We start from the raw sequence: 11,226 nt of genomic DNA, 5'->3' as shown, positions 1-11,226 counted from the left end.
AAACGCGAGAGAAAGAGGAGCAGGAGGCATATTTATTGAGGTATGTTTCATACACACCTTCATCAAACAGATTCACAATGAGGAGAATGAGGGTACACTATAGGGAACGTTAGCTAGCTTTCAAGCTAATGTTAACCAGTCTATTTTGAATAAAAAGTAAAATCATTTTAAAAGAATTAACCGAAAATGAGCAAAATCACTTCAGCCATTTTAGATAGTAACTCATATAAATAACAATAGAAACAGTTTATTCCAGTTATTCATAGTTTATTCCAGTCCTCAGCCCTTCAATTTCATTCGAGGTCTCCGTGTTCTCTCACCTAGTTTGTTCATTAACCAATAATCATCTTTAATGAAAATAATGAGAAAGAGGGTGATGAGAAAAGGACTGAAAGGCAGAAATCCGAATTCTTCAGCACTTTAAAAATTCAATCTTAATACTTCTAGTCTCCAAATATTCTTGCAAATGTAGACAATATAGCAACAAAGGTCTTAAACATTTCAATGAATAGCAGAGCGGGGTCTGAGTTGTGTAATGCTGCCACCCTGTGGTCAAAACAGCTCAAAGCACTTACTATTAATTTAACAGCGTGAATCAGTTTTCTATAGGTGAAAAGTGTAAATCAGTTATCTATAGGTGCAAAAAAAAGCTATTTGGTTAGCTGTCAAATCAGATGATACGGAGAACATCCCTTTTCCTTAACTGAGAAGATTACTTACAGACCCAAATCTATCTATCTATCTATCTATCTATCTATCTATCTATCTATCTATCTATCTATCTATCTATCTATCTATCTATCTATCTATCTATCTATCTATCTATCTATCTATCTATCTATCTATCTATCTATCTATCTATATCTACAGACCGGTCTGTCTGTCTGTCTGTCTGTCTGTATGTCTGTCTGTCTGTCTGTCTGTCTGTCTGTCTGTCTGTCTGTCTGTCTGTCTGTCTGTCTGTCTGTCTATCTATCTATCTATCTATCTATCTATCTATCTATATCTACCGACCGGTCTGTCTGTCTGTCTGTCTGTCTGTCTGTCTGTCTGTCTGTCTGTCTGTCTGTCTGTCTGTCTGTCTGTCTGTCTGTCTGTCTGTCTGTCTGTCTATCTATCTATCTATCTATCTATCTATCTATCTATCTATCTATCTATCTATCTATTAAATCCACTGAAATATTGTGTTGTAGGTCCTAATTAATTTTAGCAGTTCTTAATTTTTATGTCCATATTATTTATCCAATCACTAACAATATATTTCAATAAAATGTTTATTTATTTACTCTATTTACTTATTAATTTAATGTACTTATCTTCCTTACAATAACTTTTGTTTTTTTAAGGTTTTAACTTGGTCATTAAAATAAATCTTTAGCGTTTTAGCCTTGTGTAAGTCTGAAATTTCATTCATAATGATCTTAAAATTATCCTAAAAAGGTCTTAAAATGTCTTAAATTTGACTATGAAACATGTAGAAACCCTTTATCCATCCATCCATCCATCCATCCACATACAACATTAAAGTAATAACCTCTGAATGGTACATGAAAATGCATTCATTTATTGTCCATGAGTTCTACAGCTTCAAGATTTGCTTGAGTAAACATTCATTATGCCATACACATTCTGCCCTGGTCACGGACCTGAGCCGATTAAGCTGTGAACGCATAGTAAAACCTGATCACACCATATGCAGACACATTAGATATTTAGAGGATGCTAAATCCTACTGGAAGAGCTAGGACATGGCAAGAGACTTGCATATAAATAAATAAAATAATCTTAATATACAATATTAGATCCTGAGCTATACATGTTCAAGAGATTCATAACCTACAGAAAGTAATTCGACCGATGTGATGGAGAGCGCTTGATACATTTGCCCTTGTTAGGGGAAAAGTAAAAAACATTTTCTTGTGCATTACTCTTACCACTGTAATACACTGTGCAGGCCAGTCGAGTCCTTTCTTTTTTAGGTCCAGTAACACTTTCAGTCTTTCCTTCATTGCTAACACAATGCAAGGCTTTGCATTAATACATAAGAGAGTTTGTTTGCATAGTTGCAAGGTGGTCACAAACAGAGATAAAGTGAGCGTCCTGTGAAATGCAGCAGTGACCATCAGTAGTTACCTATGTGGACAGACAGAAAGACAGAGTCAATCAATGAGCTGTAAGCAAAATACACAAATCAAGCACAGACACTTCATTCATTTGTTTTCTTTTTGGCTTTGTCCCTTTATTACAGTTTTTTCTCAGACGCTTTGGTGCATTTCTCATAACACTATTTACATTTGCACAACAGTTAATGCAACTTGCAAAACAATTAGTGCAAACTGCAAAACCTAGCTGATAACCTGCAAAAGCCGGTCACTTGCTCTAAATAGATAGTTCATTCCTCAAAAGCAAGTATTAATGTCAATCAAAGTGTCAGTGTCATCAAAATGAAAAGTCCTGTCACCATTGTTTATGAACAAGATAGTCAAATGGCTTAGTCATGTTTTCATTATGACACTTTACTCCGTACATTTTTTCAATGCAAAAAAAAGTCAGATTTTGGTGACACTTGCTAAAAATGCTCAAGACAGCACTATATACTATTTGCACAGCCATTTGAACACTACAGTAAAGTTAGACATCACTGCATTTACAGTTTTTGAAACTCCACATTTTCAAAACAGTTAACACACAGGCCTAAACAGCGGCACTCATGGTCAAAATGACACATTTTGCTCGCAAAAGACACATATCGTGTCAAAACATTTAACATATGCAACAAAAGCTAGTTTTACTACTAGCAAACAAGTATATGAGCTCTTTCAATTAATCATTACACAATGGACAACAAAATACAAAATACAGAAATCAAAATGCACCACCATTGCTTGCCATTGTAGCTTATAGCCAATGGCATTTGTTGTCTCTATTTGGGCTGTCAAATTTGCCTTTTTGCAAAGAATTGGATCAAGAATAAGATGTGCTTTGATTGAATATATATTGAATTCATGACATTTTTCAAACTGTGTCTGAAAACTGAAATACTGTATATAAAAAAACAGACAAAAGTAATAAAATACTGTAAATATTAGAGAAAACACATGTAAACTAATATACAGTCAAAACTATTGGGAGTATAGGACATAGCCATATTGACCTCCTCCATCAATGCTGGCACAGAACAACACAGACCTTCCATCGTTTTTATAAGGTTTGCAGACTGATTGCTAATTGAAGATTTGTGTGAAGGAGTGTCAAACCGGTGCTTCAGTGATTTCATACTGATGTTGGTAGTTTTTAATAGTTAGGAATAGATGGTTTCTGTTTGGTTACCAAAACTAAAACAATGGAGTTTGGACTGCTTGAATGACATCTGTGTTAACTGTTTGGAAAAATGGTGGGGAAAATGTGTCAACCCAATGAGAAAGGGTTTACACATTTGCAAGACCTGTCCTCTGTTCTGCTGGGATAGTGATAATGATAATGAAGAGGAACCTAGTTTCTTTAACCAGGTCAAAGCAAACTAGAAAAACTGTAGTGAGGTATCTGAGTACAAAACACTGAATATATATTTTTCACATTATTACTGCATTTGCTCTTTATAATTCTAATTTATTCACAGCATTGTGCAAAAGAATAAACACACCCTTATTTACAACAAGCATAAGCTTCCTTTGGGTAGAGCTGTGCACAACTGAAGACAATATTGCAGTACAAATTGGAACTGAACCTACAACACACAGGTCTGTAAATCATTCATCGAATTGTTCAATTTTTAAGACATTTTAGGAAAATAAAGATTTAAATTTTTTTTATAAAATTAGCTAGACATATTTTGACAACTAGTTCAACATTTTTGTATGTAATGACTCAAGTAATGAAACAAGGACTATTAGTTTTATATGGTATGACTATTCAGCATTTACAAGTTTAGTTAATTTTGACTGACATGACATAAGCAAATGATAATGTCATAAACAGCAGAGAGTTGTATGAAAGCAATTGATGCATGTCCAAAAGCATTTGCAATGTGTTGGAAGGAATGAGAAACTGCTACTATGATGTGCACAAATGACTAATTGTTTTGAGAAATGCATTAACTGTTTTGCAAATGTAAATAGTGTTGTGAGAAATGCACCAAAGCGACTGAGAAAAACTGTAATCCAGGGTTGCCACAGTGGAGTGAACCACCAACTTATCCAGCATGTTTTTATGCAGCGGATGCCCTTCCAGCCACAATCCATCTCTGGGAAACATCCACACACTCATACACTATGGACAATTTAGCTTACCCAATTCACCTGTACCACATGTCTTTGGACTGTGGGGGAAACCGGAGCACCCAGAGGAAACCCACGTGTACGCAGGGAGAACATGCAAACTCCACACAGAAACGACAACTGACCCAGCCGAGGTTCGAACCAGCAACCTTCTTGCTGTGAGGCGACAGCACTACCTACTGCGCCACTGCATCGCTTTAAGTGCAAATACTTGATTAAAACAATTCTACAATAAATGCATGGATCCTGCTTTTTAAGTTTATATTAGTCAAACAACAAAAGTATACTACCTGACAAAACTCTTGTCACCTATCCAAGTTTTAGGTACAGCAAGTAAAAAGAAATAGCTTATATGAAAGGCAAAGGCCTCTAGATTACGCTTATTTTACCAAAATAAAATATGATCATGTATTGATTTTTAATTATCGGTCTGACTTTGCTTAGACAAAAATCTTATCACTTAACAGAAATAATGTACAGTATAGAATATAAGGTCATGGTGCTGTGGGAAAAGAACTGATATTGTGTATGACTCCCATGAGCTTAGAGGACTGCATCCATACATCTCTGCAATGACCTAAATAACTTAATAAACTAATCTGGAATGGCAAAGAAAGCATTCTTGCAAGACTTCCAGAGTTCATCAAGATTCTTTGGATTCATCTTCAATGCCTCCTTCATCTTACCCCAGACACGCTCAATAATGTGCATATCTTTTGACTGGGCTGGCCAATCCTGGAGCACCTTGACCTTTTTGGCTTTCAGGAACTCTAATGAGGATGCAAAGAACAGATCTGGCTTGAACTTATGCGCGATTTTTCCTACACTGCCACGCAATTCGTTATGCATGGCCTTGCAAGCTCCTGCAGTGGCTTTTTTCAGATTTTTTTAAACATTGCTGCACTGCATGCAATGGCCACCAGGTGGCGCAGGGAACAACAATCTGGGGTGCATTTCCCAAGCTCGTTGACTAACCATGGTCGCAGTTCAGTTGTTACATGGTTCACCAATTTGCTGTGTCCCGAAACCATATTTCAATAAATAAATAAACAAATAAATAAATAAAAAGAAAATCACGATCGCACTGTATTAGGAGCGCTATCCTGCTGAAGAATTTGCCCTCTCCTGTGGTTTGTAATGTAACGGGCAGCACAAATGTCTTGATACCTCAGGTTGTTGATGTTGCCATCCACTTTGCAGATCTCTCACACGCCCCCATACTGAATGTAACCCCAAACCATGATTTTTCCTTCACCAAACTTGAATAATTTCTATGAGAATCTTGGGGGCTATGTGGGTTCCAATAGGTCTTCTGCAGTATTTGTGATAATTGGGATGCAGTTCAACAGATGATTCTGAAAAATCGACCGTCTGCCACTTTTCCATATGAACTTGAAGTCAAGTTATTATTTGTTGCTCTTAAAACTGGGATCTACGACAAGACTTTTTTCAGATAGTGTAGTAGATTTTCAATGCTCAAGTAAACGTTTAAAAACGTGCTTCAAGTAGTACACTACTTTGGACTTCGTGTAAACTCACGCGAACAACATGCAAACTCCACACAGAGGCTCGAACCAGCGACCTTCTTGCTGTGAGGCATGCAGCCCCTTATATTTTCATATAGAAAGTCATGTTGTTTCTTCTAGTCCCTTTCAATACCAATATATAAATAATTTGTAACTATAAAGGTTAAAGTGATATATATATACTTTATAAGTCACACTTTACAATAAGGTTCATTAGTAAAAGTTAATCCATTTACTAATGGGAACAAACAATGAACAATACATAAACTACTGTATTTCTTCATGTTAGTTAACGTTAGTTAATGAAAATACAGTTGTTCATTGTTAGTTCATGTTAACTCATGGTGCATTAACTAATGTTAACAAGCACGGACTTTGATGTTAATAATGCATTAGTTATTGTTCAATTATGATTAATAAATGCTGTACATGTGTTTATGATTAGTTCATGTTAGTAAATACATTAACTAATGAACCTTATTGTAAAGTGTTACCATATATATGAGATATACATTATTAACTTTGATATTTTGTTTAGGAAACATTTTATTCACAAATCAAAATTTTCTCAAATTTATTTATAGTTGAAATTGATGTATTTGTTACATCTTTTATATTGGTTAAAATCAAAAAAGTGAAAGATTTTTGCTATTATTATTTTGAAAATGCCACAGATACACAAGTCGTTCCTATGTAGTTGTTGATCTTATGATATTTGTTATTTTATTCTCCTTATTATTTTCTGTTATATATATTATATACTTTAATTGCTGTTTTAAAGTACATTATTGCTACTATGTTTATCATTTGCCAGTAGGTTCAGTTTCAGTAGGCTTGTTACTTGAATTAATAAAAAAATGTTATGTTATTAATATTGTAAGTGTTGCTTGTCAATTATGCTTTAAAATTGTTTCATTCAGCCACCATTTATTAGATAAAGATGTGCTGGTGTCAATAGTTGGTCCTGAATACTATTTAAAGGGCCGTGCATTTATTTAAGACACTGGAAAAAAATGTGTGTAGTCAGATGATATTACAGATTCATGGAAACTTGGGCTAAAAATATTAGGGAGGTTGAGGGTTGGGTTTACATCCCGGAAATAAGACTTTGCAGAGTGGGATGTCTGGAAACATTCAGATAGCGTACAGAAACCTTAAAAGTGAACTTAGGTACAGTGGTGAAGTGAAAGCAAGCACTGTGTGTGTGTGTGTGTGCGTGTGTGTGTGTGTGTGTGTGTGTGTGTGTGTGTGTGTGTGTGTGTAGTGGGGCGGTGTGGAATTACCTCTCTCTGAGAGTCAGTGCAGGATTGTTGCTGAGGAAGGAGAGCTGCTGCTCCAGGCTGCAGACACGAAAGGCCAGGTAACATGACGACAGGATGAGCAGGATAATGCTGTGTGAGGCAGAAGCACACGGCCATGAACAGGCAGTTTTTCAGATGGAAACAGAACACTGCAACATGTGACTCACTCATGCTAATCAGAGAGATGAGATCATGCTGAGCCTTGTCCATGTTTATTTGGACTCTAGATGGCGGTGTTGTGCGCTGAAATATTTCTGACATTAATCTTTTACAGAAAGATATCTTGTAAATGTTGTTAGGGCTACCGCCAGTTTTTTTTTTTCATGCGTGCATATGCATTTATTAATTTTAATTCAACTTAGTGCCTGATTTATCAGAGGCCGCCACAGTGGAATTATCCACCAATTACTGTTCTATGCAGCGGATTCCCTTCCTGCATACATGTTATTATATATTGTATTATAGTTATATACACATATGTATGTTTTTCTCTTACATTATATTATTTAATTATAATTATATATTATTTAGCAATTGTTTAAAGAATATATATAAATTAAATCTCCAAATAATAGTTCAAAACAATAAGAATATATGAATATAAGAACACATAATATAAATAAGAAGATATATAATATTTCCTATCCTTATTTCATTTATTTATGAATGTGTTTGTTTATTTTTTAGGCATATAATGATTAGTTTTCATGTTGTATTTTTATTAATGAATATTGTTTTTAAATTAAATACTTTTATATATTGTTTTAAAATATTTATACAAGATAAACACACAACTGAAAATTATTTCATTATAATGTATATCTTTAATAATATGTTTATTCAAAAATAATGAAAAGGAAGAATTCTTTCTTTCTTTATTCATATATATATGAATAATACTGTGTTATATTTGCATTTGTTATTATTATTATACTGTATTAAACATATTCATATAATCTTTAATATACATTTTATACACTTTTAAAGTTGTCTTTTTAAACATTTTATACAGTATAGAAATGCTAATGTATTGTTTTATTAATAAAGCTTGTTCTGGTGGGGATTTTTCCTGTTGTAACATCCTTTTTTAATCAGACCGAACAAACCCAGCACTGCATTAGCAACAGCACAGTTAACATGCGTGAGAGTTTACATGTCTAGTGAGTTTATCCCTGCTGCTCTACTTAAATCTACATCAATCTGGCTGTGTGGCGATGGGAACAGATTACTGCAGCAGGTGGACTGGCAAGCAAACACAAGGTTTTAGTTTTTTTTACTGCATTAAATCTCTTGATTTGATCTATTTATAAAGCTTAGAAAAAAAGTTCTTACTTGCTTACTTCCTGAAGCACAGTTATATGCATCTACAGTTGAAGTCAGAATTTTTAGTCCCCCTGTACATTTATTCCCCCACTTTCGGTTTAACAGAGAGATTTTTTTCAACTAAGTAAAATAAAATAAGCATAAAAATTTTTATAACTAATTTTTAATAAATTATTTGTTTTACCTTTGCCATGATGACATTAAATAACATTTAACTAGATATTTTTCAAGACACTTCTATACAGCTTAAGTGACTTTAAAAGGCGTAACCAAGTTGATTAGGCTAACCCTCCTGTTGTGTTCACATCCCGTCCCTATACTATAGTGTTCCCTGTCAAAATTGACCGGTCTGTTTTAACTACTCTTAAAATAGAAAAAAAAAAAACACTTTTCACCACCAAATTTTTATTCAACATTCTTTAGCTGTAAACAATGTCTGACCAAAGAAATTGAAATTGTAATCAATCTGAATCTGAGTGATTGATCAACAGGCAAAGCACAAACATGTTATCCTTTCCTGAGTTTCATTCAGTCCTTCAATCAATCTATATTAGTGTAGTAATGTAGAAAATAGTGACTGAGGGTATGGATGGTGAATATGGACGCAGAACTAGCACTAATATATTTTGGTCCTTTTTGAGTGAGATGCTAATGGTCTAATCCAATAAAACAATTTATGCTAAGCTACGCTAAAAGTGCTCCCATGCAAGACCCAGAGATTGGCTGAGGAGAGAAAGAAAGAAAGAAAGAAAGAAAGAAAGAAAGAAAGAAAGAAAGAAAGAAAGAAAGAAAGAAAGAAAGAAAGAAAGGAAGACATTTGTATGAATTGAACTCGAACTACGAATTAGCCACTAAACTGATGAAGCGTAAAATAGTTATGTTTTCTTGTGGGATCAGGCACAAGCATGGAAAAGAGATGTGTACCTGCAAAAGACATTGTTTAGTCTGAAATTTGTGTGTGAGTTGGGGTGGTGTGTATGAGGATGATTTCTGTCTGATATAGTCTGGATGCCCATTCATTTTCTTATGGCAGTCACTTTTGACCGGGAACACCACAGGTGTAACAAGACTGATTAAAACACTTCAAATTCAATGAAAGAGGTGATCATCGCTTTTACATGCTCAAGTGCATAGTGTGGAGGATATAATAAGGTCTTAAGGCAATCGGATGTAAAACACAACGTTTATGAGTGTATTAAGTTGTAAATCGGTCAGACTCGACCCGAACACAAAAGCAAGGTTAATTAGGCAAATCATTGTATAACAGTGGTTTGTTCTGTAGACTATTAAAAATATTGCTTAAGGGAGCTAATAATTTTGACCTTAAGCTGCTTTTATTCTAGCCGAAATAAAACAAATAAGACTTTCTCCAGAAGAAAAAATATGATAGGAAGTGCTGCGAAAATTTGCTTGCTCTGTTAAAGATCATTTGGGAAATAATTAAAAAGACCAAAAAAATCACAGGAGGGTTAATCATTTTGACTTCATCTGTACGTGTTTTTAAAATATGTGGATTTTATTTAAGTTAATCATTTAGACAGTACCCATGCTATAAACATTATTTTTCTCTGTATAAAGATGACAGCTTCTGCTGAATAAGGTGTCCTAAAACAAAAAATCGGTCTCTGTGACAGCACTAGACCAAAATAAATTCTTGGTTTAGATTGTGAGATATTTTCTGGGTGTTCAAGACGTTCGGTTTTTATTAACATTTATGGCTGCGGACACATAGAGGATATCCAGCCAAACTCACAGCAGGATGAAGAATTTGAGGAGCTGGTACTCCATCTGGCCCAGTTCAGGTATCGTCTCTGTCAGGAGGATCTTCTTGCTTTCCAGAACTTGATCTGCATTAGAAAAGGAGCAGCATTACAAGATGAGAAGCAATGTATTATAGGAATTTTAGTGCTGTATAGTGTGACACAAACTACTCTTTAAGTCTTTATTCTTTACTAAGTGTGAGCCTGGACTTTTGCTGCACTGGTATAATATTGGCAGGCAGTAGCCAAAAATACATTGTATCATTAGACTATTAGTATTAAATATTAACATTAAAATTAATATTAGAAGTAGGGCTGCACAATACATTGTTTTAGCAGAGATTTTGCAATGTGTGCATCCGCAATAGTGACATCGCATCTGCAATGTTGAGTCTGAATTCCAGTAGAGCAGGAGCCACTAAACACATGATTTTTAGAGTCACCGCAAAGTTTAATTATAATAGACTGAAGGTTTATAGCCTGTGACTGCACGAGTTTAAAACATTTGGGCAGAAGAAATTATGATTTTTGGAGGTGTAACAGGTGGTTAATTGTATTAAATTATTTACAGTTGAAGACAGAATTATTAGCCCCTCTTTGATGCTTTTTCTTTTTTAAATATTTCTCAAATGATGTTTAACAGAGCAAAGAAATATTCACAGTATGTCTGATAATATTTTTGTTTTATTTCGGCTAGAATAAAAGAAGTTTTTCATTTTTTAAACACCATTTTAAGGTCAAAATTATTTGCCCCTTTAAGCAACCCCCCCATCCCCCCCCCCCGATAGTCTACAGACCAAACCATCGTTATACAATAACTTGCCTAATTATCCTAACCTTAACTTAATTAACCTAGTTAAGCCTTTAAATGTCACTTTAAGCTGTATAGAAGTGTCTTGAAATATATTTAGTCAAAAATTAATTACTGTCATCATGGCAAAGATAAAATAAATCAGTTATTAGAAATGAGTTATTAAAATTATAATGTTTGGAAATGTGTTGGAAAAAACTGTTTAACAGAAATTGTGGGAAAAATTAA

At 34.3% G+C, this 11,226-nt stretch overlaps 1 protein-coding gene across 2 annotated transcripts in view; it reads right to left on the bottom strand.

The window, feature by feature from the left end:
* Positions 1-1,544: 1,544 nt before the first annotated feature.
* Positions 1,545-11,226, bottom strand: part of gramd2aa (GRAM domain containing 2Aa) — an 88,216-nt gene continuing 78,534 nt past the window's right edge. For both annotated transcript variants that reach the window (XM_005166601.5, XM_009303477.3), the window contains exons 10-12: positions 10,181-10,274; positions 7,087-7,194; positions 1,545-2,133 (exon numbers count right to left, since the gene is read on the bottom strand). In XM_005166601.5, the coding sequence (XP_005166658.1) occupies positions 2,130-2,133; positions 7,087-7,194; positions 10,181-10,274 (206 nt within the window). In that variant the 3' untranslated portion in view covers positions 1,545-2,129. The remainder of the gene's footprint in view (positions 2,134-7,086; positions 7,195-10,180; positions 10,275-11,226) is intronic.

Source organism: Danio rerio, chromosome 7 (genome assembly GCF_049306965.1).
Source record: "Danio rerio strain Tuebingen ecotype United States chromosome 7, GRCz12tu, whole genome shotgun sequence".
Lineage (NCBI taxonomy): Eukaryota > Metazoa > Chordata > Actinopteri > Cypriniformes > Danionidae > Danio > Danio rerio.
Note: the sequence above shows the minus strand (reverse complement) of the source record. Positions and strands in the feature narration are given on the sequence as shown.